Source organism: Glandiceps talaboti, chromosome 5 (genome assembly GCF_964340395.1).
Source record: "Glandiceps talaboti chromosome 5, keGlaTala1.1, whole genome shotgun sequence".
Lineage (NCBI taxonomy): Eukaryota > Metazoa > Hemichordata > Enteropneusta > Spengelidae > Glandiceps > Glandiceps talaboti.
Window position 1 is genome coordinate 3,620,327 of NC_135553.1, and position 27,766 is coordinate 3,648,092.

The window sequence follows — 27,766 nt, forward strand, 5'->3', positions numbered from 1 at the left end:
TACGTAGTATCATGGAAGTATTACCCACGTTGATACTTCCCAAGGTAGTCATGATAGCCGTAGTATCAACGGAAACTTCACACACACACACACACACACACACACACACACACACACACACACACACACACACACACACACACACACACACATCCACATAGAGTGAAGATTTGGACATAGACCCTACACGAGCAGTGTTAGTGGTCTGAGGTGCAAACGAATACATCTTACTACGTATGATCTCTTTTGTCTATTCTCAAAGTGACAACGGAAAACTTTCAGACAATTCTCTAACGTCCAGTGGCCGTGATAGACAAGACATTGTACTGTTTTACACCGGAAACGATGCCATATACACATCTTTTTGATATTCATTATCGACAGAGACACTGTTTTAACGTTTATTTACGTTGTGTGAATAGACCAGGAATCGAAGCGTTCGCACCTGTAGCTACTTTAGCTGTTCACAGCACCAGACTTGTTCAAACAAGAATCTAACAGATGTATTATCAGGTAACGTACCAAGATAAGTACCCGTTATTGGAGATCATTAAAGCTTTTATGAAGTCCCTTGAGTGAAGATTTGAGTACTTCAGCTGTTTACATGTTATTTGATCACTGAGAAGTCAGAAAAGAATTGTAAATTGCCCCTCCCCTTCAGAAGAATTTTCCAATAAAAGTATTCCAATGCTGTTGTAACGTTTATTTTATGAAATCTCTCCTGCAGTGACTACTTTATTATACAATCTATGTATATAATGTATCATGTATGATCATATTTAGTGCTGGGTACGTGCCCAATAATATCCCCACTATTTTCTGTCATGGACTCGGACGTATTACTGTGTTACTATTACATGTAATAGTACCCAATAATGTTACTATTACATGTAATAGTACCGAGTGCACATGCACGTAAAACCGTGAGCGGCGTTGTTCGATGTTCTTTTGTTTACAACGGTTGTTTACCTAATTATGCGAGAACGCATTCTTGACCAATCACAGAACGCGTTCCACCGTAACGGACAACACATGTATACCAGCAGTTAGAGTAGCCGTTCACAGCTCCCGTGTGCCCGCTCTGTACATTTTCTCCTATCTTTTCCTATCCGCTTCATATTTTCTCAGGGAACTGCAATGAAAGGTAAGTGTATATACTACGAATTCTGTTATGTAGGTTGTTAGGTAGTGGCGGATGAGAAAAGAGTAAAAACCGGTTTGAATATCCCGCGCCAGTCAGTTAAATGGCCACAATGGTATGTTTGGGTTCAACGGTCAGCTGACGGTGACGGTTTCCCCGCTTCATATGGCCATGAGAAAATCGTTGCAAATTTGAAAGAGATATAATAGTAGATGAATACAGTTATGTAGTCATCCATACATTTTCTCAGTTATTGGCTGAATCTTAAAAACCTTCGAGAGTCCTTCCTACGACTTTTTGTGGTAACTTTTCAAACTTCCGGTAAACTTAGTGAATGCTAATGAGACAACGTCTTGGCGCTGGCGGGCTCCGAATGCTGTACTCCACAGACATACAAGGATCAATGTACAAATGAAATCCATGGGTACATAATGTTATATTATTAATTTGGCAAGAATTTTGTGTCGTTCAGAACTAGATTTAGGTACTTGTAGAGAAACACGAAGGGCATTTCTTAGGAACGGTCCTTGCATCTCATTAACTAGTTGACCGCCTAGCGGGTCATTTGAAAATTGAAAGATGCCGACGGATGTTTGACGAATTCATAGTCAGACGTTGTTCACACTTTTGTAAGACGAGCATATGCAGTCCAGACTTTTACTGATCTACATTTGTGTCTCTCGACATATGTATGTACTATTTGATCGGATCAGCCATGATCGGATGTTCAGAAACGAGTTACCTTATTGGTAACACTAATAACGCTACTACGAGTAGTGACGGTTAACGTCCAGTGTGTCTGTTTACAATTCAACGGCAAATGTTTTTGTTTTGCCTTCCTAATAAATGTATTGTGCAGGTAAACAACAAAACCTAAGGGAAAAATGAGATAGTAACCCACACATATTTTGTCACATGTTTACAGAATACAGGAGAACTCGAGCTCATCGTAGAACACGTAAAAATGACCTCGATGTTTGGTGTCTACCTGAAGAAGTACTTCTCCTGCTGGTGAGAAATTTACCGGCCCGAGACTTATTATCTATGCGTGCAGTGAGTGACCTTTCTTCATATTTTCTTATTGTAATTTTGTAATATCATTTTACGAATTTGACACTTAATTTTATAAAAAGTAGAGAATGTCACTGAATTTGGATGGTGTTTGTTGAAAAAACTGAACTTTCATAATTGTACAATTTTTGAAATATTTAAATGTTGATCATATTTGACAGTACACAAATTAAAATAGAAAATTAAAAATCTTGAAGTGATAGTGCTTCTAATATCATATTGCCAGTGTAGTGCAATATGTAGAGATGTTGAGTTTTTGTTTGGTTCTACATTTTAAGAAAAGTTTGGTTTTATTGCAATGAATAAATGTTAAATAAATATTTTTTATGGGTGCTTTTTAGACTGAATGACCACAACTGAACAATTTACAATTTATTTATTTTTTTGTATCAAAATCAAGTTATATTTGATTTTATCTTTATAAAAGGGATGTTGACATGGCCTTGGCCATACACTTGCAAAATTGCACTACTCTACAGTTCACTGGTACTTAGTGCATTGTGTGTAGAATATGAAGTTATGTATCATGTTACTAACAGTGATGTTTTTCTTCTGGAAATCAGGTACATTCCAAATTCAGAACTCTTATAGATAACAATCCCTGCATCTGGTCAACTGTTCATTTTAGGGGAGAGTGGCCCTCGCCTGGAAACCAAAGACATTTTGAAAGGTCAGTTACTTTGGGCTTTTCTTTGTAGGCAGTGTATACAAAGCAAAATAGTGAGTTAATCCCTCCAGCTATTGGCATTAGTATCACATTCCTATTGTTAACTGTATTTTGGCTAACCGTTCTCTATAGCTTTTATGTTTCATGTCGCAACCATCCCACAGTGCTGTCTTTTCATGTATTTTGCCAGTTTTCTTTTTTTCCTTTCCTATCAAGTAGAAAGTTGAAACTTCTTGAAAATTAACATGAGAATAAAAAATACATTAAAATCGGAAAAGTCATGGTTGTGTATCAATATTAAATGTAGCATGAAATTGTAATGGTGCATAAACTGCCAAAGTTCAGACTCCAACTTTCAAGTCAAAGATTTTGAAAAAAAATTGTAAATAAAAAGAAAAGAATAGGAAAGTGATGTAATCCTGGCCTAAACTTGTTGTTAACATACAGTATTAGGAGTTGACAGTTATTGATATTAATTTCCCCCCAAATTTTTTACAAATTGTGGGAAAAATGACAACTGTTACCTTAATTCAAACATTTTAAATTACTGGATTGGATATTGCAACGAATAACTGTAACCGTTTTCCAGTGAGATACTAGACATATTTGAAAGATAGGCATAGTTGGCAAAGATTCAGCAGACCGTAATCAGCTTGGTTACTGTCACCTGTTTATGATGTGACCTTCACATCTGTACAGGTTCTCATAAGACCAAACTATACTATACTCTACTTAAAGACAATTAGCATTTCTTTGTTGATTTTTCTAATCCAGTGGTATTTTTGCTGATAACTTTGCAAATAAGAAAAAATGGAGTTTTCAAAATACATGTACATGTATACCCTAGTTTGAAAATAGTTTTGAAGTTACCATTTTGTGTAATATTTCTAAAAAAAAAATTTGCTGATAACTTTTTCAGGCTTGGATTTTCTTGTCATTGATCCATAATTTCATATTGCGTTCAAATCTATAGATATTGATTTTTTCAGTGTTTTTATTTTTCTCCATTTTTTAAAGTGGTAGATAGCAAATATTGCAAATAGGAAAAAAATCGAGTTTTCAAAATACATGTATACCCTAGTTGGAAAATGGTGTTGAAGTTATCATTTTGTATAATATTTCTTAAAAAAATGTGTAGTTTTTAACAAAGTTATGTCCACATGTACTTGAGAATGATATGATTTATTTGACTCTACAAAACATATGATGTGCTCAATTTATTAATATATTAGTAAGCTGTTATTTCACACATAGTCAAAAACCACAGTTAATCATTTCTCTGTAGTACATTATTTATAGTAGCCATTGTAGTTGCTAGCCCCCCCTCCCCTTTATCAGTACACTCACAATTCTCAACCTAATGGCATAACTTACTTGTACAAAGTTCTAATTTATTGATTAGCTGACTCAAAACAGTACCTTATTGTGTAAATTGTGATAAAGTTCCCAGGAGCAATAGTTCACTATAATTTAGCACAAGAGGTTATCAGCAATGAAAGAGTTGCTGTCTGTATTAACTCAGAATTGTATTCTCATTGAAAGAATGCTAGGGTCAGAGGTCATATGCAAATCAGATTTTTCTGTTGATATGTCAATTTGACACTTTATATTCTTGAAATTAAACATTGTATCCACTACAATACTTAAACGTTGCCTGGAAGAATGACAAAAGTCTAGATATCTTGTTTTACACTGTTAAGATAAGAATTTTGAAAAAAGCCTTTGCTTATTTGATGACTTGTCTCAAGTTTGATAGAATGTCACTCACTTTTGATTCCATAGTAAAATGTGATAATCTTTGTGTATTTTTTACAGAGCTGCAGAGTACAATAATATTGAAGCAATTGTAAAATTAGGTGTGGCATACCTCTATAATGAAGGAAGTAAGTTATCAACCCATGTATTTACTTCAATGTAAGAATCTAATTTGACATGACTTTTGGCAACAACAGACGCAGAGAATACTGATAGAGTTGTTGGAAATTTGCATAAAGATTACCTGACTATTGCTAGTTTTGTATGAAATTATGGTACAGAGACTTATCAACAACAAGGTCATGGTCTCAGTATCACAAACTACAGGGTGAATCCTGTTTGAACTCAGAAACATCTGGTAACATTGCATGTAGTTGATATGGATGCAGGAGAAAAAAATTGCTCAATCCATTGCTCGATTTGTCTTGTGTGGTGTAGTTTTGTCCCATACAATAATACCAAAAAAATAACGGCAACGACAATTTCCAGCATATGGCATTATTTATGACAAAAGGAAAGAATCACTTTTATAACTTCTTTTTTGTGTGATTACAGTTACAGAAAATGGTAAAACTGATGATAACAGTACCAAGACATCTAAATATTTTTGTAAAGCTGAATCACTTTGTTCGTCACCGTTTACATGGTTGTTTGTCCGTCCTCCCTGGTCACCCAGTGGAACATGTTGTAAAGCCTTAGTCTTCAACAACATGAAAAATCATTGTAAATCTCAGGTATGTGGTAATAGTTCCCCTACTCCCCCTACTCCCAGTATTCCTTACTTGTAGTCTTTTGGATGAACTTCCTCTGGGCCCACTGTCTTTTCCTCCTTGTGATATTCACTCCCTCCCAACAAAAAAACAAGAACAAAGAATAACTTAATTTTTCTCCTCATTTTTTGTGTGAAGACTCAATGTTTGGCCTATAGTGGGACTAAAAAATAATGGCTCCTAAGGAGGTTTTACTGAGATGAATCAGAAGTTGTCTTTTCTGTTCCTGAACGTGTATGTATGTGGGAGGTTATTGTGTGTGTGTGTGTGTGAATGGTGGTTGGTTAACGGTGGAGGAGTTGTTTATGAATATTTAGGCATCTCTAAGTCTTGATAGAGTAGATCACTGGATAAGTGAATATTTTTTGATAAAATTTGATTTAAAAAAAGTGGAGTGATTTACATATTATGATTCTATTAACTCATCAACTTTCTGTTTTTCTTTTACAGCAAGCATCAAGCTCATCAACAATGTATTGTATAGCCAAAATTTTAAGTTTGTTTGATGTAAGTATTGTATTTGTATTTTCTAGCTAATATCATCAGTATTTATCTCACTGTACGTAAATGAATATTGTGGTAGTACATTATTGATGAAAACCTCAGCAGACTAAATTTGTTCAATTGCAGATTTATTCAGGTTTTCTTAGATTAAGCAATAATTTTTCACAGAAAATGATCAATGCATGCAAATGTCTTTTTCCCCCCCTTCTAAGTTGACTGTATATTTGTAAATAGAACAAGTTGATGAGTAGAAATTAGATCATCTCTGACCTTTGACCTCTGACACATCATCTTTCAGGATGAAGCCAAGCACAAAGAAGCTGTTGAATGGTACCAAGCAGCAGCCAATCAGGGATCAGTACATGCCACACTAGTCAACTGGAGAAATTCACAGAGTCAAAATGTAAGTTTTGATTAACATTTACTAAAATTTTGAAAGTTTCCTATGAATTTAAAAAAAATCATCTTTGCTGGAACATTTTTGGTCCAAAATAAAACAACATTGACATGAAAATTTTGGTGTCAATACTTTGTTTGAATTCCAAAATGTTTTTATTTTTCAACTGATAATCCTACAAATTGCTATTTTTTTTATTCCTGCAGTGTTTGGACCCAGGTAGCAGTCTAAACAGCATCAGACAACTCAGGGAATGTGCAAATAATGGCTGTATTGATGTCAAGGTAAACATTTCAATTCCTGGAGTTGTTGTATCAAGTCTTTCTATATAGCATCCATTGTAGTTTATTTGGTCCACAGTACTTGAAAGATAAACATGAATGGCATAGTTACTTAAAATTCATTTGCCAGACATTCTGTGAAAGTCATGGCATCTTGAAAACATTGATCTAATGTCATCAGAAACATGATTATTGCAATCCAGTATTTTATATACAAAACTGACATTGTCATTTTGTGTGACGCCATGAAAAAACATAAAAAGATAGACTGTAAGGTGTGTTCAGTACTATTCAGCCTGCGGAATCTGATAGGGTTGCATTACACGTTGCATCTTACAGACAGGTAAAAACTGACAACATTTTAAGATATCTCAAATAGAGCTCCTCTTGATATGGTATTGTAGTATTGTACTTTGCCCTCAATTATCAGTATTTGTAAAAAAAAAAAATAATAATAAAAATTTCATTTTCTCTTTTAGCTTGCACTTTTTCAGTGTTATGCAAAGGGTCAACTAGGAGGACTAACTCAGTATCAGGCAGCAGAAAGTATATCACAACTAGTCAGGATATCAAGGCCTACAGGAACTCACAATATGTTTATACAGCAACCAGGTCTTAATAACAGTATGAGGTGAGTCCCTTTGTTGTGTTGTGTTTTTCGGTTCAGTTGACCTTTCCCATGAATTGCGCCCTCTGGTGGCACAGTATCTCAGAGGCGGTCAGGGCTACTAGAACTGTTGACATGTTTATGCAACAGCCAGGACTTTGATAAGTGGATGAGGTGAATCACTTTGGTGTCACAGTTTTGTGGCTGTAGAACTTTCCAATGTGTAGTGCCCTCTAGTGGCAGAGGATACTCAGGATACTTGGGACCACTAGAACTGATAATATGTTGAGACAAGTCAGCAACTCAGACTAAACAACAGTATGAAGTGAAGTTTCTGGAAACGACCTTTTTTGATTTTGGGGACTAGCTCTTCTATGTGTGTCTGTCAAGGGGAATCTTGAACCTGTTGTATCACTAAAATATGGGAATTAGTATGTACAAAATGTTTATTTCATAAACCTCTGCCACAATCTGGGAGAATTCTTTGCAAACATTACAAATTGTGTTTTCCTTTTCCCCCCAGGTATATACTTATAGATTGGTTAGTTGAAGTGACTGGTATGAAGGACTTTTCAAATCTCACATTACACACAGCAGTTCGATGCATCGATAGGTATCTAATGCTACAACCAACAACCAGGTCTAATCTACAACTATTGGGTATAGCTGCAATGGTCATATGCTCCAGGTAGGATAACTAACATAACATGTTGATAACCGAGATTGCTAAAAAAAACCACCCAGATCTTCAAGTTTCAGTTAGTGGTACATGATCTCAATACATGTTGCATTTTGCAAGGATCTCCCTAAACTGCTAGATAGGCCATGTCGCTCCATCTTCACCAGCCTGCTCTAGGAAACGGGTTGACCAATGTGTGAAGATGTCCCATCACGGCATACCTTACAGACAAGGGTCTCCCCAATGAAAATAATAGTAATATTCATGGCCATTGACTCTTGATATTCAAACATTTCGATGCCAAGCAACCAAAGGAAAGTGTTCTCTGCATGTAAACTGTAGGACTTGTGTCAAGTTCTTTCTTTACATATCTAATTTATGAGTTGGTATTTGGATTAATAAAATGTGTATTAGTCATTACAAATGATAATTTCTACTCACAGAGCCAAAAAATGTTTGGAATATGAGAGTAGAAATTATCGAGATCATTCTTTCTCATAGTCATATATATTGTTAGTAATACAATGTTTATACTTTTTCTGTAGACTACTAGAAAAGGACATCATAACAATCAGAGAAGCAGCATGGCTGACTGATGGTACATACTCATATGAAGAAGTCGTAAGAATGATTGGTGAAATTGTAGCTGTTTTACATGGACAGATTAGGGTAAGAATGAATGATGGGTAAATTAGAACAATTTAGGAATAGAAACTCCAGTACAAATATAATCTGAAGTATGTCAACTTCAATTTTCCTGGTCACCACTCAAATATTTGTTTGAAATTCATAAAAGTTCTGTTTACAAGTGTTGAGCATTTCTATCTGTAGTAACCAGTTGCTGATTACAGTCAAAACTATTTTTAGGGTCATAATAGAAAATGTAGTTTTGTTTTCCTCCATGTATATTTTCATTTCATCATTTGTATTTGTCAAATTTATGTCATTACAGGTGCCGACAGTACTAGATTATCTGATGTTATTTTGTGATTTAGCAAGCGTTGATCTACAAACTAAGTACCTTGCCATCTTTCTAGCTGAAATGACTCTACTGTATGTAGAGTTTGGTAGTTATCCCGTAGCAACCGTTGCCGCCAGTGTTGTCTTCCTAGCAAGGATTCTGTTACTTGTAGGTGAGTCATGTCCCTTTCTGTGGATCAAATCAAGAGAGAGTAAAAACTGTCAAAGTGGTTGTGTTTCCAGTTTTGTATTGATGTCTGTTTTCTATTTTGAGGAATTGTTATGAAAAAAGAGATAATTTCTCATTTTATTTCTGTTTTTTGTTTAATTTACAGACTTTCCCTGGCCAAGTCACATGACAGAATTTACTGGTTATACTGTAGATGATATTACACCATGTGTTTTACAACTGTTTCAGAAATGGTAAATATTTTGAATTTTTGTCCTTGCTTTAGTGTTTTAGTGTACTGTAACCATGGTAGCCACACTGTTTTCAATACAATCTAACTGACACTCCATTTTGTAAGTTGGTGTATATATTTATAAAATATTAAATTATCAGGATCTTGATACTAGCAATTGTGATATTCAGGTGTGTTTGTTTGTCAAGCTTTCCTCTATGTTTGTCAAGCGATCATCCTGTTGACCTGGACGTGAGGTATGGTTTGTAGGTCTTGGAGACTGCAGCCTCACAGATGTAACACTAATGGTAGTTTAGCACTTAATGAGTTAAAGAAAGTACTGTTTTATGTTTAACATTTGATTTTTTTCTTGCCACAGTTTTGTAGAGTCGTCATTGACTGACCATAGAGATGTAACACTGATGGCAGTTAAACAAAGATACTCGGAACCATGCAATTTAGAAGTGGCCAAACTAGAGGTGAGACATCAAAGTTGAATTTGTTGATGACAGTTATCATAAACTATTTTGCAATATTTAAGAAAGTTTTCAGTGTAAAAATGCTGCAACTGTATTCATAACAATGTTGTCCATTTATGTTGGACAGTTATCAGATGAAAAGTATCAGATCTAATGGCAAGAATGTAGAACAGTAGATCGACTGTACAACAAAACATTTCTATTCATGCTAGAGTTAGGTTAAGGATAGGAATAAGCTTAGAAATGATATAGAGGAGTGGGCTGACTACAATAGAAACACATTTATATTGGAGTTAAGAGTTTGGGCGAGTAAGATTTTATCAAGCCAGGTGACATTTCATTTCAAATTTCATGATTTTGATTGGATGTTACATTCTGTTAATGAGATTCTTTATTTCTTACAACCTATTTTGATGTTCTCTTCAATCCAAGGCAGTAAATTCATCCATATTTTTTCACAGTGACAATTTTTTATTTGATATTTGTTTATGACAGGTGATGAACTACACAGAGTTGTGTAATTTACTTGGTGTTCATCCAAAGCCAGACAACACATCATGTACAGAACAAGAACCATGTCAGATGGACTTCCTATCACCCAACAAAGAAAGGTAAACACTTGCGATTAGATCGTAAATTCATTGTGATTTTTGGGAATCTGAATTTAAAACATTTTAGAGGCCTATGTTTTTTGTAAATTAGGATATAAGTTTTTACAACTTTTATGTCAGAGAAAGTTAAATTGATGCAAACTTGGAAACTCCATATTGGATGAGTTGGAAATCACTTGAAAAATTTATCACCATGGCAACAATCTTGTGAGGATGAACAGTTTTTATTTGACTTCGAACAGCAACTTTGTTCTGAATCACCATAAATTGGATAAAGTCAGTATGACAATAGTGGTGAATACACAGCAATCATACAAAACAATGGATGATTGACTAGTCAGAATGGATACTAATACAAGTTGAACCAAATCATAAAATTTAAAATAAGCAAAGGAGGTTGAAATTCCATTCAGATATTGTAAAATTATAAATATTCCATGCTTTAGATTAGAACTAAAAGCATCAGACAGGTTTAAAATACCCTCAAAATATCAAATTAAAAATCAGAAGAATGACAGTTAGTCAGTCAAGACAAATTTTATTGTAGTACAGTAAGTGTATGAATATAATATATAATCAATGTGTAGTTATGTGTTTAGAACTAAAACATAAGTGGTAAAACAAAAATTGACTTGACCATAAACGACTGAAGTACATGGTCTGACCATAAACGACTGAAGGGCATAGGCTGACAATAAACGACTGAAGTACATGGCCTGACCATAAATGACTGAAGTACATGGACTGGCCGTAAATGATTCAAGTACATGGGCTGACCATAAATGATTCAAGCACACAGCACAAACACCTTTTACAATGACCTTGCACTTGTACAAACAAAGTCAATGTATTTCTCTACAGAATGGACCAGTCAGAGTTGAGCAAGGACCGTGACACTATGGTTGTTACACCCATCGTTGAATTATCAGAGAGTTGTTGTGATAACAGCCTTCTAGCTAATGAACTTGGCAATGCAAGCTTTGATTCCATTGGTACGGGTTATGAAGGCGATAGAGAGAGTGAGGGAGAAATGGATATTGATTGTGATGGTGAGTATAATACACAATTGTTGTTGACGTCTAATATTATACCAGGACAGAACAGCTGTTATGAGTGAATGCTCGAACCCAGAGTTTATGAAAATGTCTTTATTTCCCGGACTGGTATATTTAAAACTTCTCACAGTTGTGGCATAATGATGAACCTAGTATATATTTTGATGTGAAGGATACATTTGTTTGAAGAAAAAAATAGTCCAAAGATTATTGGTATTTTTATTTCTTAAAGGCCCATGTTGGGTTAGGATTACAATTTGAGTGAAAATAATACCGGTAGTTTTTTGGCAGAACTTTAGAAAAAGTCTGTCGGGGGAACAAGTAATGCCAGGATGTGAGATTGAATCACAGGTTTCTAATGTTTGTTGTCTTGTTTATTATTCACAGAATGGAATATGGATGTATGTGATCACCTGGATGAACCCAAGGACATATCAGCCAAACTGTCACAGAATGCTCTCAGTGCAATATTAGCCGTCGATACACTCAAACATGAAGACACGAGTAACAGTGACATGTCCTCATCATCTTGTTTCCATGACAATCAAGGTCAAAGTTCAGCAAGGTCGTTTAGAATCAATGCTGGTGGTAAACTTTCACCTTGTAAGAATTCTGTGCTCAGACCAGTCCAGAATATCTATGCTGGTAGGCTACGAAAACCAAGCAAAGGCATACAGTATAGACACGTCACCAGAAGACAGAAAGCACAGAGACAAGGACTTGATCATGAGAATAGTTTTGACCTTGACCTCGGCAATATAGCATGACCAGATCACAATAATTAAAATGTATTCTTCCACAATGCAATCCATTCTACTCCAAAATAAAAACAATCCATGCATTTATTTGTCAATATTTTCGTAATATGGAAAAATTGACGACATGTATTCCATAGTGTATTATACTATTCAGACTATCATAAAGAAATATTTTAATGAAATTGGGACATGTATTCATGTGTTGGAAATGTTTCCTATTTCACAACTAGTAATCAGAATGCATTTCAATCACTATGTTGAAGTTCGGAGCAAATATTTTCTAGAAAAATAGAATTTTTTATATTTTGTTGAAAATTATAATACAAATCAGGACGCTACAATTCAAGCATATGAGGATCTTGATTAACTTTCTAAATTAAGATTGAAACTATCATTAAACTTGATCCAGTGTTTTCAACATGTTATGTTTATTATATATTGAGTCTATTGTACAGGGTTTGCAGGGTGAAAGTTTTCAAAATACATGATGTCGTATTTTTGCTCATAAAGATTTCTCACCAGTCCTTCAGAACAATCTAAACCACAGTTGTATGATAGAAGAAATAATTTATATTTTTTTGAATGACAAAGTTTTATTTTGAAATTGTAGTAATCATATAGTTTATAGACAGATTGTATCAAAATGTAGAACCAGTAATTATTAATACATCTATACATTAAAATGATTTATCTATCAGGGAAATACATAGCCTGTAAGGTACCCTGTGACGGGGTGCCCTCACACATTAGTCTACCTCTCTCCGCACAGTCAGGAGAGAGGAGACGAAATGAGGGTGGAACGACACGGCATATCTTACAGGCTAGGAAATATAAGTATTAAATTTTGATTTCCAATTATTGTATGTTTACTTTTGAGAAATTCTTAATCAAATTGAAAGTATGGTGCCTAGGTTTGCTTGCATTACTGGGGTGCAATAAGGTAGTATAAAGGGAAAATGCTGATGACCGCAAACATGAAGAAATGCTGTATTTGAAATTCCAACATTTTTTGTCCTAAAATTCTTGCACTTTTATCAACAAAATTGTGATTGTTGAATTTTTTGATATTACATTGTAGGAAGACATCATTTGATACATGTTATTTCATGTATTTTGTTTGGTTGTTAGGTAATCATTGAAACCATGCTAATGAATTCAAAAATTCATTTTATTGCCCATTATGAAGTGTAAAGAAACTCAATAAACAATTTGAAATTTCAAAAAACTAAAAGTTGCAGCAGATAACAATTTGGAGTTTCAAATACCAGACAAGTCATGACAAATAACAAGATGTAAAAATTGACAATTCAGAAATTAAAATCTTGTAAAAAGTCATAACAAACGACCTGAAACTTTTGGTCATCTGTTAGAATTGTGCACAAGCTACTCACTGCCAGAAAAGGAAAGAATTTTTTGTTCTTCCTTTTCTACAAATTGCTGCAATAGCACTTGCAATATTTGCTTAGCTTGGTCACCTAATTACATAGAAAAGTCTTGCTATTATACTAATTTGTTTATTACAGATAAACATTTTTTATATTCACGATTCTTGATATATTATATAATAATAATAATACCATCCATTTATATTTTAAGAGTCAGTTTAAACAATTTTTCTCATATTCATAGTTGGACTGGAGGGGGTGCTATTACGAAGTCTGGGTTTGCTTTCCAGGAATTTGTTGCACCATACATGCCTGTACATACACTTCATCGAGTATTGTCATTTTAAAATGAAATTTCTGTATTTGATGTTTTTCCATTCAATTTTTGGAATACATTGAATGTTGTACACTGGAGGTTAAAGATAAACTTTGGTATAGCACCCCATAGGTCCAATTACACAGGACACGGGAGCTGAAAATGTGTTTTTGTAGCTGGTTTTAATACAACTGTAGAGACATGTTTTGGTTTCACTTTGTAGATAATCCTCATGTAATTATTTATTGTGTTGTATCTTTATCAAATCTTCCATGTGAAGTCGTAATGCAACTTGTCTGTATTGAATCAAAACAGATAGCCATGTATACAACTGAAATATTTTGAATTTTTGATAATAACAAGTTTGATGTCAGTTAGAATAAGGGTGGATTTTATATGGTGGGGTGGGGTTAGTGTTGATGTTCACTGGGGGGGGGGTGGGGGGGTAATAATGCGAGTGTGTTACTTTCCAAAGTACACAATGCAGAACATCCTACATACTAGTATTAGTTAAAATTGAATTACTTGTTTTGTGTTTTTCATTGTGGTGAACACAGTGATATGTTTGTGTTGTTAACACCCACAGTTATGCAAATGATGCATTCCATAATTTAGTGATAATTAAACGATCACTTCTGTAATATAATTCATCCCCTACCAATTTTATGTACTTAATTTTCATTTGACTCTTTGAAATAGTAGTAGTTGTACTAACAATGTCAGTTTTATGTTATTGTGATATTTTGTCACAGCTTTTGAGAACCCCAAAGTTTCACAATGTACCTGGTTGACTGTCATGTCACTTTGTGTTTACCATCGATGTTACATTCAAATATTGAACCTGTACAATGTAAAGGAGCATTACAACCTGGAAAGAGGTTGTCTGATGTACCTTTCCCATAGAACTCACTTCTGAATACAACCCAAAACATAGTTTCCTTGCTCTGCAATGATATTTGGAAATACACATGTAGTTTCAAACTCATATTTCGGATAAATCACTCAGCCTTCCGCTGATGTTATTGTATATAAAACATCCCTTTATAACAGTACAGTGTCTCTTCATGTATCATAGTTCATCACAAGGCCAGTGTAAAATAGACTAAACCATTCCATGTACAGGTTGTAATTTTTTACCTGTTTCCTATCAATTTCTCCATTTTCCAGTTGACTTTGAAATTGTACATCGAGTTTGTTTGGTAGTAGCATAGACATTGGAGAGAGAGAAAGTCTTTCTCCAAAATTTATGGTAGTAGTCAATTGTTTTTCTATAGAAATTATTCAGTATTGAAGTACTATGTAAATGACAATATTCAGAAATACATTCCCCCTTTTGTAACAAATATAACGCGAGTCGTTGTCCATCTCCTGTATGTGTGCGTGTGTGTGTGTGTGTGTGTACCTTACCCTGTCAGTGAGTACCTGTCTGTGTATGTGCCCAGTACATGTGTGCATAGGCTGTGTGAATCTCAGAATTGTAAAAGTACACTTCTAGAATGTTACTCCTGGCTTCATTACATGTCTTCTGGTACCGTGTACATTGGATTGACACGATATGTAGATGTTACAAACAAATGGTAATTTGTCTGTGGGTGAGTCGGGATTTGGATCCATGTATCTATCAGGTGTAGGCCCTTTACAAGTACAATGTACCATTCTACTAATCAGTGCATAATATCCTTCCTTTACTGAGTCACACAACTTTCACCTATACTTTCTTCACTGTACATTCTAGAAGAGGTCCGTTTGTGAAAAGCGATGTCCTTCTTATTACACTTACAGTTTATTAACCAAATCAGAACCCTCAGAATGGAATATTGAGTTGGTTTGCTCTTTATGTTTTACTCAAAATTATTACTTCTTCGGATGCCATATGGGCTTTTAAATATATTAAACTATTTTGAAAGATGTATGTGTGTGTGGGTGTGTGTGTGTATGTGTATGTACATGTGTGTATGTATGTACGTATGTATGTATGTATGTGTGTGTGTATGTATGTATGTATGTATGTATGGTGTTTCAGTTTGTTGGTTGAATCAACAAAATAAAAAATAAGTACTGAAAATTCTAACAAAGTTATTGAGCAAAATGCATACAATTTCTGGTTCTGGGTCTTATCCAGGAGTGCATGGACATAAAGCTAGCAAGGTACATCTCCCAAATTCAAAGCCATATACCAGAAACACATCCATATATTTGACAAAATGATTTTATTCTGAGAAAAATAACATTAAAGATTTCTTTTTGTATAATGGAAAATACAAAAATGTGTGTACACATAAAAGTAAATAGCTGTTGTAAATACATGGTCTCTTCACAAGTCAGCATTAAAACAAGAAAAAAACTTGTGTATAACAATAACTTTCAGTTTAAACAGAAAACTGACTTCTTCACATTATCTGAGTTGCCAAAAGTTGTGTGAGGCTTTCTGTTCATGTTTTTATAGAATTCAAAGAGAGTAATACAGAAATTGCATTGAAATATCGCTGCATTTATTACATAGAAAGTAAAAATTGAAGAAGTTTACTTTTAGTAAGATAAAATAACTGATAAATTACAATTAATAATTTAGAAATGATAAGTGTACATACAGAAAGTACTGACATGCTGTTAGCAAAGATCATACCTTGATACTAAAATTAACATGTTTGGAATGATTACAAAAAATGAGACTGAAAAATGACCTCAAGAGAAAAAGAGAATTTATGGAAAATTATGCCCATTTCCCATATATTGATTGAATGATATATATTTTTTACTTCTAACAGAGTCTGATATTTTGAGTGACCACATTATTGGAATGGACTAATTTTCTTTGAAATAATAAAAAAGATTTCAATTAATTTGATACTTGCTGTCAGACTCAGCAAGCTTGATTTAAGTCATGTGCAATTAAAAAAAAGAAAGAACACTGCGGACATTTTAAAAAAATGACGACATATTCTGTTTCCTCTTTTTTGAAAGAAAAAAATTGGGGTGATTTCACCATGTACTTTTGACATTTACTAAGAGATTGGTAAGTGGTATTTTCTCAATATCCGCCTCATATTTCATCTTAGATCAAAATCCTAACTGCTACACAATCTAACATTTCATAAACTAAAACTCTTTGTTTTCAAAATGGTACAAGAATAATGTACCTAGAATTTTCTTTGAGAAAATAAAATAAAATAAAATAAAATAAGCATAAATGTACTTTATTCTCTTCTCTCTCCCCAATCACATGAATCAAGGGATAATTCTATGAGAGTACTGACATCTGTCAACTTTGCACCCCCCCCCCCCCCCATTTATTTTGATTACATTCTCAGGTTTTTTTCAGTTTTTATTCAACACCTTGAACAACAAGTGATTTTTGTATCTATTAGGTGGTGAGAATGGATGTGTGTGCGTGTATGTGTGCATGTGGTGTGTATGTGTGCATGTGAGTGTGTCAATCCGTAAGTACTTCTGTTGTTACATTTTGTGACCAGTACTACATCAGAATATTTTTGGAGCATAATCATGCAGGTCAATTACTCAAGTTTTCACAAGAGAGCTGCCATAAAGTAGAAAATACCAAACACAATAAAATACTTCAAGGGATTCAAGTTCTCCATTGTAATATTAGTATATACTTCTAACAAAATAAAGAATCGATGTAACTTACACTCTCCTGTGAAAACATTTTGCATTGAAAACAATATATAACTATATCAAATTGCAAGACATAGTTGTACTGACTTGCAACAATATTCTGGGATACAAGTCAGTGACCTGTGAGGCAGGGTCATTTCAAGATTTCAATTGAAAACACTTTTTATTGTTTTTAACATACTAATCCACTTAAATTTGGGAATAAATACCAAGTACATTCATCTATTTGTGTTGACTTTGTTCAATAATACTGATATTAAATTTGACGACACATTTATAGAAGTATAGACAATTTGGGACAAGATTGTACACATCATGCTGACTTCATTTACATATGAGAGATTACGACACCAGGTGGAAGTAGAAACTTATAATTCAAATTGACTGAATTCTAGAACTTAGAAAATATGTAGGCTAGGCAGAGAAAACATTCTGAAATCTAATTCAAATATCCTTTTCATCAGCATCAACAATATATTCCTTTCTCTTGACATCTTGCACCCCACTCTGTGAAACACCCCCACTCCCATCATTCCCTTGGTTTGCCATCTTCTGTTGAATCTTCTTGCTGGTTGACTGCATGATTTCCATGGCTAGGTTAAAGGTAAACCAAGCGACACCAAGCAGGGCACTGAATCCAAGGGCCAGCAAACCAACAAATACTAATACACCAGATAACAGCACACCAGCTATTGTCAACAATGTACCTGGAAAAAGAAATTTGTGTATGTTACTACCAGTTATAGAGTTTGACACAATGTTTTTTACATCTAACACAAGGTTTTTTGTTGCAGATTACATAAACAAAATACAGGAACCAATGGTGTTCATACACATAAATGATACAGTTTATCTTACTGTGATCGTAATCACTTAGCTTGAATATGAATGTGAATCATTAGCCAGACCATTGTTCTAAATTTGATGCATGTATGATGTAAAAATAACATGTCAATTGCTATGACAGGTGATTGGTGTTGGTAAAACAATGATGTGACATCATGGCATACAGAGAAATGAATTTATGCCCTTTATCTGTCATAATGTTGACACATTGTTTGACATGTACAGGATTAGCAGTCCTCTACTGGAGCTAATATTAAAGTTTGTGTAGTGGGTTATAACGAACTCCTTGTGAGAATTGCTGCTGAAGTCTTATCAGTATTGGATAGTGTAAGACAAAGGGGGACTTAGAAGGTGTAGGGGAAGCGTCCATGGTCTCAAGAATGAAATGCAAGAGTATGGCCCGGACCAAAATAGTTTGCCAAAATTACAAGGAGAACTTAATTACGGAGAAAAATAGTTGTGGCGAGTAGTATTAAAAATAAGTCATACTACTGTACCATGAATGGAGTAGTGACTGCACAGTAAGGGTTTAAGGATGAAGGGCACAACTGTTACCATTCAAAAGAAACAGTAAACATTTAAAAAACGAATTTTACACAGATCTTCATATGAGCTACACTATAATATTAGACATGTCTCGTTGTTCAGCCATATCAGGGCTTGTGAATGTTGTATGGCTTATTTCTTTTGCCGTGAACACTGCATGCTGCAGTGCTGTGTGTGTCCTCACCCGAATGTGTACACTTTTATCTCAGTATTATCATCACCTAGCCTGGCAAGGGGTTAGATAGTCTATCTGCTAGACCTTGGATGTTCTTCTGATACAATATGACACACGACCGAACATCACTATCGAGGATGGAACATCCAAGTTCTAGCAAATGTCATCAGGATATAAATAACTGCCAATCAGAGAACCGCATTAGCGACAAGCACAAACAGAAGACAATAGCTAATTTTCCATGCATATTCATCTTAAGGAGGGGGTTGTAAAAATAACCACCAATGCGTTAACTGGAATGTGTGAATGACAACGTCTACACACTCATCAAACTCACAATTACCATAAACCAATAAGACATAGTAATGACATAAGTGTGTTTGTCAACACCTGCATGCAGAGATTGAATATATTAAAGTATATATATGCATACATGGCCCAACCCACCGCTTAATGTAATCTCAATGGAATGTCCGGTCTGAAAATGACATTTGCTAGACTGTTTGGACAAGCCCTCACTGTGAACTTCGTTCGCTTATAGTAACGAAAGAAAGCCTGAACGTCTAGCAGCAAGACTAGGGGTGAGACAGTGTGTAATCTTAATCTAGTCTAGCCAGGGTGAGGTGGCCTAATTCTGCTATCCTGTGAACTTGTCCGGCATAAGTACAATAGAAAGATAAACAACGTAGCTCCGCCTTGTTGTTTATCTTTCCACTGATGTCTATTGTATACATATCTCTACCAGTGATTACTTTGCATCTTATCTTCAAACCTACTTATGTTTAGGGTTAGTGTTTGGGATTGGCATCCTAGTCATTATCTATATCCCTCATACATATTTATATAGGGTTAGATTCCTAGCATAAACCAGGTTTGTGTCACCTTCAAAGGGCGGACTGTTCTAAATGAGTCTCAGACCAAGTATTGATATCTGTTATTACCTTCAACAAATACAAATCCAACAAAACTGGCACAAATTGTTGCTACAGCAAAACAGATGAAACCAATGATTGGGACACTGCTCATTGCTATGGCAACCACACTGAACAGTGTGATGAGAGGGTGTTCCTGGGCATACTTCGTTGCCTTTTCTTGTACTTCCTTGAGATGTAGCCTGTCTTCAACTCTTGTCTTCAGAGTACTAAATCTTGTCATTAGCACTTCTGGACTAATGTGTGGATTTTCTTCTGATACTGATGACATGGTTGTATGGTAATAATGTGCTGCTGTCTCTTCTCAACTTCTGTAAACAAAAATGATAACAATCAAAAACTAGAAAACCGTGAAATATATTTCCACTGACAAATATACTCCAACGTTTTTCTTAGCAGATAATTACCTGCGTTTTGAACTTTAGTTGCAGTTTTAAAACGACGGAGAGATACACTATGACAAAGAAAGTCCTGAACGACTTGCTCCGTCTACAAGCAGGACTAAAACAGTGCAGAAATGTGTTCTGGCAGTTTTTGACAAATTCCGCCATGTCAAGTGATATTAAATGTAAGCTATTCATACACAATACGACCGTAGACTTGTATAGCTCAGCCGTCAAATAATGAATTCTGAATCATTTGAATGGCAATTTACACGTGTAAAAGATACAAAAGTATTACATTTCTCTACGAAAAATGAGTATTACTAGCCAGAAAAACATTGGTGCATCTTTATAAATAGCAAAACCGAAATTGTAGACGCAATAAAATTTACAGTACGTACCTACCCGTATCTCAACTCGCAGTTCTACGATCACGTGACTGACACCTGATTTGGGGTGAAAAGTCAGTTACCCAGAATGCACCATCGGTGAAAAATGGCAGCACCCAGTAGAGTGAACGTGCTTTCTAGTATTTGGAGGTAAGCTCCTTTCACACCATATTCCTTCGGTTCATGACACGTTTCTTACACAAAACGCAAATTATTGGTAAAGTTATTTTTAGCTGTAAATTTTCCCACAGATTTGAGATGGAGGGATGTAATCTATTAATGAAAACTTTCATTGTCAGATTAAAAATAAAAATACAACTTCACCACTACTACTACTGGACAGTAGACGAACCAATTGAAGCAAAACCCAGTTATTTAATTTCGAAAACTTCAAAATATGAAAAGTATATTAGCATAATTGAAAAAAAATTGTATTCCGTTTCTGTTGATGGCGTTATGACCTCTTTTCATGCACAGTGTTGTATGTCATAGATCATATAGTGTGAAAGTATATTTATTTATCCGTTTGTTTACTTGTTTACCTTTATAATTTCCACTATTCACTGTAGGTATAGTAAATCCAAATCATGGCACGTACTTGCTAGGAAAGAGAAGATATCTAGTCATAATTTTATGACAAATAGATGTTATGCAAACAGTAATATACTCACTCTTCATGATAGAGGTTTGTTTAATAACATCTTTCCATCTGAGAGGTAAGTCTTATAAAGTGGTCATATAGATGAGGATTGGGTATTTATTTTGGATTTTTAATTTACAAAAGAATTTTATCATGGCTTCCTACTTAAAAAAACAATGTGAAACAGCACTAACAAAGTCTGTGTTTGTAACTCAATATACTGCAAAGAGCTACAGAATGTGTAAAAAGTTTGTTATTGTACGTACAACAACAAAACATTTTGCAATTTATTGAGTTACATAAAAGGACTTGCATTCTTGTTCTATATTGACCCAATAACATGAGGTGAAACGTTATTACAGGTACAGAGAATGAATAAACGTTCTTGTTCTATTTTGACCCTCTGAGCATGAGGTAAAATGCTATTACAGGTACTGAGAATAGATCAACCTTCTTGTTCTATTTTGACCCTCTAGCATTAAGTGAAGGGCTATTACATGTACAGAGATGTTGAAGGTAATGCAACTTGTATTATTATGTAATGGTTCTTAATTTGTTTGTTTTTTTCTCATTTCAGTGATCAGTTACCCAAGTTGCTGACATCTGAACCCCAGTGTATATATTGTGGTTTTGATCCCACAGCTGATAGTTTACATATTGGAAATTTGTTGGCTTTGATTTCTCTCCTCCACTGTCAGAGAGCAGGACATAAATGTATTGCATTGGTAGGTATATGTAAGAATTAAACCATAGGGGCTCAGAAGTAGCCAATCAATTGTTTTACTGTTTATTGTTTGTTTATGATTATTTCTGCTTTCTGTTATTAATCACAAGGTGAACTACAGCATTGATTTCAAGTTCACTAATTGATTTTGTGTGTGAATTCACTGATTTTCATTACTTGCTTATTCTTCTTACAGATAGGGGGTGCGACGGCTTTGATTGGAGACCCCAGTGGGAAAAGTAACGAACGAGAACAGCTTTCCAAAGAAATAGTTGAAAGTAATATAAAGTCCATTCAGGAAAACTTAGAAAGAGTTTTTAGTAATCATGAAAGGTGTATATGGAATAGAGATAAAAAGTTATCACCTATCAGGTAAATCTAATAGTCTACAATGTCTGTTCTAACATTTAGTTGTCTTTTCTTTAGTTTAACCCCACCAAGCAATACAGGTTTCACTGGGTACTTCAGTTTCCTCCTGCTTGTCAACATTAGGGCACTAGATCAATGCTTAATGGCAACCAGTGAACAAATTTCCAAATTTATTTGGATGATATGAGTAAAAAATTATTATGATAAATTCCTATCCTATAGCACGCAAAAAGCCTGACACCACTCATTACTAACCAAGAAATGATACAATAATATTGTAAAAACATACTTAAATTATTTTGTTGGTCATGGAGGAGGTCAACAATGTCAGGATTCAAAGTCATCAACCAGTAAATGTACCATACATATAATTTATTATATGTCAAAATCTTTGTTTTGCATAATTGATTTGATAACTTGATGATTCACTGTATGTACCAGACATTCGTTAGTATTTAAGATGAAAGGTTGATGACAAGAATGAAATGTACAGATAGAAAAGTTTTTGTTTTGTTTTCAACAGGATAATGAGTAATATGGAGTGGTATAAAGAGAAGAATTTGATAGATTTTCTATCAACGGTTGGTAGATATTTCAGAATGGGAACAATGTTGTCAAGACATAGGTATGTATTATCTATAAGGTTTAATGTGAAGAATAGAATAGAATGTGTGTAGAAGAGAGATAAAGGGATGAAAAGGGAGAAAGGGGAATATGTAATGATATAGGAAGGCTAGCTAGTCCTTTATTACTCATTCCCAACAAAACAATCTCGTATAAAAGTAAAGTGAAAGATATAAAATTGGTTGCAGTGATGTCTTCAAAGATTATATTGGTTGGTTGGTTGTGTGTGTGTGTGTGTGTGTGTGTGTGTGTGTGTGTGTGTGTGTGTGTGTGTGTGTGTGTGTGTGTGTGTGTGTGTGTGTGTGTGTGTGTGTGTGTGTGTGTGTGTGTGTGTGTGTGCATGCACATGCATGTGTTTTGACAATGGTGGTGGGGTTACATGTGAATTTGTATCAATGCATTGTGTGTATCTGCTTGTTTGTGTCTGTCGGTGTTTGTTTCAGAACCTGTATTTAAAAAAAGGACCTTTTTTAATTAGCTTAATGTGAGAACTCTTCTCCAAACATAGCAAATTGTACAGTCCTATAGATGACAAGTTTAGGCTGAGATGTCCTGACAGTTGAATTATAAGTATAAATGACTGAGTATTTCTTTTCTTTGCAGTGTACAAACAAGACTGAAAACACCAGAAGGGATGAATTTAGCAGAGTTTTTATACCAAGTGTTCCAGGCTTATGACTTTTATCATTTACATAAAAACCACAACTGTTTAATTCAGGTAAAATATCATAGATTTATATTTGTGTATTGAGAGCTGTGACACAGATATGGTGATTAATGACATTAGAATGATTCTTGAAATTAATTTTTATAAAAAATGAAAAATTCAAAAACTGTTACGAAAAGGGAAATGTTTACTGACTTATGATCAAAAGTGTGAATGATTTATAAAATGTAATGAATGAATAGTTAGTGAGTTATTACATTTTCGCACCTTTCAGATTGGTGGAACAGACCAACTTGGTAATATTATGGCTGGTCATGAACTCATCAGTAGAGCCACTGGTAAACAAGTTTATGGTATGAAATAATCTCAACTTTTCTAGACATGTTGTTGAGTTTTCAAATCCAATAGTATATGTTTTCTTTGATTTGTGGTGGATGAAATGTTGTGTGAATGTCAGAATAACTGAAAGTAGTCCGGCTTTTATACTTCAATAAGTTTTTGATTTGTTTTGTTCTGTCTTTTGAGATGGGAGAGAATCTATGTTGACTTATGTAAGATTAAAGATGATCAAATGGAAAATCCGAACAATAAAATTTGTTCTTTACCTGTAAACATCGTAGTGAAATAAAAAAAGGGAAAAAGAGCTATAAGTTATTTTTGACATCTTCTTATCCCCAGGTTTGACTGTTCCCATAGTAACATCAACAACAGGTGATAAATTAGGAAAAACTGCTGGAAATGCTGTCTGGATAGACAGTGATAAAACATCACCATTCCAACTATTCCAGGTGAGTAAAATGGAATGGTACTATTTCATGACTTAATGAGTGGAAGGATACAAAATGAGTGAGGGTAGTAAACATGGCACTTCTTGTGGAATGATACAAAGGGATGAATAACTCCCCCAGTACTTGATAAAGTGCAGTCCTTTAGGAATATTCAGTAACATTCAAACATTGAAAAAAATATGGCCAGTACTAGAGGAGTTTTTGATGTTTTCGCTATCATACTTGGCCGCTTACAATTTTGTTGTTGTTATTGCAGTATTTCATCAGGCTTCCAGATTCACACATGCAGCAATATCTGAAATTATTTACATTTCTTCCAATGAAGGAAATTGAGGACATTATGAGAAAACACAAGGTGAGTTGAAAATTATACAAATTTAGTTTTTCAACATATATTTGAACTGAAAATGATGTTTTCAAATATATAAAGCTGTCAACTAAATCAAAACATTGTTTGGTTTAAAAATTGATTGGAATTGTGAATTTGAAAATCAATACAGAAATTTTAGACATTTGGAAATATCTTTTGAAAATTACAGTGATAAAGTATTCTAGGACCATTTTTACTGTCTTTCTAATATTCCTCTTTGAAGTAGATGAAGAAATGAATGTTAATGTAATCAAGTTGTGTTATTCATACTTTCCCGCCAGAACAAACCAGAGAACAGAACAGCTCAGAGAAAACTGGCAGAACAAGTTATAATGCTAGTACATGGGGGTGAGTGATATGCAGCAGAAACAATATATTTCAAAATATTTTTTATAAATTATTAGAGCTACATAAATACTTAATTCGAAACTTTGAATTTGTATTTCATAGCCACTATGTGAATGCATCATGATTTCTCTCGGCTAATTTGTGGTGGTGTGGTGGTGGCATTTTTTTGTTGTTGTTGTTGTTGTTGTTGAGGTTATGATCTAATTATGGCTAATTCATGCTTTTGATATTTCAACATATTAAAAAAAAAAATATAAAAAGTCAAGTTCAAGCCTAATATGTGTGTCTATACATTGTGTTTGAATATGTTTTGAACCACTGTTTGCCTGAGAGTCATTAAAACATGCATAACTGACACTTTACTCATTTGGTTGAACAGAGAGTGGTCTTAGTAAAGCAATAAGATTTACAAATGCATTGTACAGTGGCAGTCCAGAAACACTGGAACAGTTGACTGAGACTGAACTGAAAGAACTATTCCATGAAGCACCCTCAACGTTGCTTACACTTGAACCTGGCATCACAGTACTGGACCTGGGACGAAGGGTCAATTGTCTGCCCTCAGGAGGTAAGGATTGGAGAGGGAAGGTTGATCAAAGCCACATATCTCAATTCAATACCTCAGGACCCTAAGTATTATATAATGGTGTGTGTGTGTGTTGGGGGGGGGGGGAGGCACTGGGGAAAGTACTGTACATATCTTCGCTGCACCAAGTGCACAGTATTAAATCCTTCATATAGTAGTCTCTATCCAATCAAATCCCCATTATACAGCTGGGTTGACTGGGAATGATGGTAGTTCAATTCCAGCACTTCAGAAACAAATGACAGCTAGTGGTAAGGATCTAACTGACCCTGACCAGATTAGAAGCCATCCACATCACTTGTGACTGAAAGGTTTACTGAATTATGGAATACACACTGCCTATTGCGAGAACTGACTGCAGACACTCTGTGTTTATGGATTTTTCTCATAAATTACAATCCGATAAATGCAATAAAATATTTTATCTTTCCTGATACAGACAGAGCAGAACAAATCATAGAAGATGGCGGCTTTTACATCAACTATAGAAAAGTCACCAACCCAAAACAAGTACTTCTACAGGGAGAACATATACTGAAAAATGACCTGACTTTACTCAGAGTTGGTAAGTAGAATGGTGTAGAAAGAATAAGACACTGTTCTGTACTGTTAACAAGTTATGACAAGTTGTGAAAAGTTTCTCATAATTCATATGTAAGTAACCGTTAAACTCAGCAAGATGGAATTCATTATTACTTTTAAAGGTATTGATATCAATTTATTGATGATTCTACGTTTTCAATCAAAAAATATTAGAAATGTGCTAAAAGTTAAGGAGATCTAGTTGGTTAGCTCATTGGTCCTTGGTGCTTAGCTTCACCACACACATGAATGAGATAGTGGAACAAACACATACTGCATACACAACTGTTGGTAATACACAGACCCAGGGGCATAGACCAGTCTGTGTATTGCATTTTTCGTGCTTTGACCATTAAAAAAGAAAGGCACTTCTGCTGAAGTAATCTTTATTCTTGATAAATGAATGAATTTGGTGAAAGAGGGTGTGAAAAATTTCAAACTTGTACTTATGACAGATTGTACCTGGTCAAATATGGTCATGTGAGGGCGCTGTTCTCACTGACCATCTTTTTAATGTAAATCGGTAAACTAGATTCTCTCAGGTAGTAGTAGGTAAATGAAACTGTCAACAGTTCTGATGCAGGAATAATTTCATTGTTAGATTATCATTCTGTGTTATTAAAATTCATATTTTACCCAACAGAATGTTCATTTGTGATTCTTTGCAGGGAAGAAAAACTACCATATTGTTCAGTGGGTGTACTAGCCATGTGAAATCTACAGTCATAACGATTTTACTTTTAAACATAATTTAGTTTACTCTTTAAAGTGATGTAAATCTTGTTAGAATAAGTATTATGTAGATATTTGTGTTTTCATACTTATATATATCCAAGTCCTTCGAACATTAGTTTGAAAAGTTGATATTTCTTTCTTTTTACCCCATGGTAGTTTTTTGTAAGACTACAGATCATGTTGACATGAGGTGAAAACCCCCCCAGAGCATTTTCATGGTTAGATAAACCATAGTGGATGGTCTATGGATAAATAAGGAGAGAGTGAGTTGGTGTATGCATTGTGCATGGGTATGTTCAGAGTTCAGGTCTCATAGACGGTTCTTGGTTTCTTGTTTTGATTCAGTTTTGAGTTATACATTGTATCACACTTGGTACATTTGCTACAATGTATTTATTATCAAACTGATTGTTGTGCTGGAATAAACTTGTTGACTATGTCAAAGACATTTTCAAATACCTGTCACTGCACTGTAAATTGTTACCTAGCTAGATATATAGATGCATGTGTTGGATTAAAGTTCTGTATTGGTTGTAATATGGAGTGTTATGATAAAGTGTTAATGCAAAGACACAACAGGCTATAATGT

General features: G+C 34.5%; 3 protein-coding genes across 3 annotated transcripts; 2 read left to right on the forward strand and 1 right to left on the reverse strand.

The window, feature by feature from the left end:
* Positions 1-1,137: 1,137 nt before the first annotated feature.
* On the forward strand, positions 1,138-12,145 carry LOC144434863 (cyclin-F-like). Its single transcript, XM_078123378.1, has 17 exons — positions 1,138-1,144; positions 2,067-2,194; positions 2,776-2,882; positions 4,695-4,762; positions 5,190-5,368; positions 5,855-5,911; positions 6,207-6,311; positions 6,512-6,589; positions 7,066-7,217; positions 7,717-7,881; positions 8,418-8,541; positions 8,825-9,005; positions 9,168-9,255; positions 9,613-9,712; positions 10,208-10,323; positions 11,185-11,372; positions 11,766-12,145. Exons 1-17 carry the CDS (start codon positions 1,138-1,140, stop codon positions 12,143-12,145), a joined length of 2,223 nt encoding a protein of 740 aa, XP_077979504.1.
* Positions 12,146-17,124: 4,979 nt separating this feature from the next.
* On the reverse strand, positions 17,125-20,282 carry LOC144435867 (uncharacterized). Its single transcript, XM_078124506.1, has 2 exons — positions 19,982-20,282; positions 17,125-18,180 (listed from the first exon to the last, which is right to left on the reverse strand). The coding sequence occupies exons 1-2, from the start codon at positions 20,241-20,243 to the stop codon at positions 17,918-17,920; spliced, it is 525 nt and encodes a 174-aa protein (XP_077980632.1). The 5' UTR covers positions 20,244-20,282; the 3' UTR covers positions 17,125-17,917.
* Positions 20,283-20,850: 568 nt separating this feature from the next.
* LOC144434864 (tyrosine--tRNA ligase, mitochondrial-like) lies at positions 20,851-27,168 on the forward strand. The gene is made up of 13 exons (XM_078123379.1): positions 20,851-20,894; positions 21,314-21,460; positions 21,962-22,109; positions 22,305-22,480; positions 23,001-23,102; positions 23,705-23,819; positions 24,043-24,121; positions 24,447-24,556; positions 24,813-24,911; positions 25,208-25,274; positions 25,654-25,842; positions 26,300-26,425; positions 27,111-27,168. Exons 1-13 carry the CDS (start codon positions 20,851-20,853, stop codon positions 27,146-27,148), a joined length of 1,440 nt encoding a protein of 479 aa, XP_077979505.1. The 3' UTR covers positions 27,149-27,168.
* The last annotated feature ends 598 nt before the right edge of the window (positions 27,169-27,766 follow it).

What these genes read in the sequence shown, in the direction of transcription:
- LOC144434863 (XM_078123378.1), top strand. An exon ending in TTACAACTGTTTCAGAAATG is followed by an intron (nt 9,256 to 9,612) that starts GTAAATATTTTG and finishes TTCTTGCCACAG; the next exon opens with TTTTGTAGAGTCGTCATTGA. An exon ending in AATGGATATTGATTGTGATG is followed by an intron (nt 11,373 to 11,765) that starts GTGAGTATAATA and finishes TATTATTCACAG; the next exon opens with AATGGAATATGGATGTATGT.
- LOC144435867 (XM_078124506.1), bottom strand. Translation starts at nt 20,243, where the DNA reads ATGTCATCAGTATCAGAAGAAAATCCACACATTAGTCCAGAAGTGCTA. An exon ending in TGGATTTGTATTTGTTGAAG is followed by an intron (nt 18,181 to 19,981) that starts GTAATAACAGAT and finishes TTCTTTTTCCAG; the next exon opens with GTACATTGTTGACAATAGCT.
- LOC144434864 (XM_078123379.1), top strand. Translation starts at nt 20,851, where the DNA reads ATGGCAGCACCCAGTAGAGTGAACGTGCTTTCTAGTATTTGGAG. An exon ending in ACAATGTTGTCAAGACATAG is followed by an intron (nt 23,103 to 23,704) that starts GTATGTATTATC and finishes TTTTCTTTGCAG; the next exon opens with TGTACAAACAAGACTGAAAA. An exon ending in ACATTATGAGAAAACACAAG is followed by an intron (nt 24,912 to 25,207) that starts GTGAGTTGAAAA and finishes CTTTCCCGCCAG; the next exon opens with AACAAACCAGAGAACAGAAC.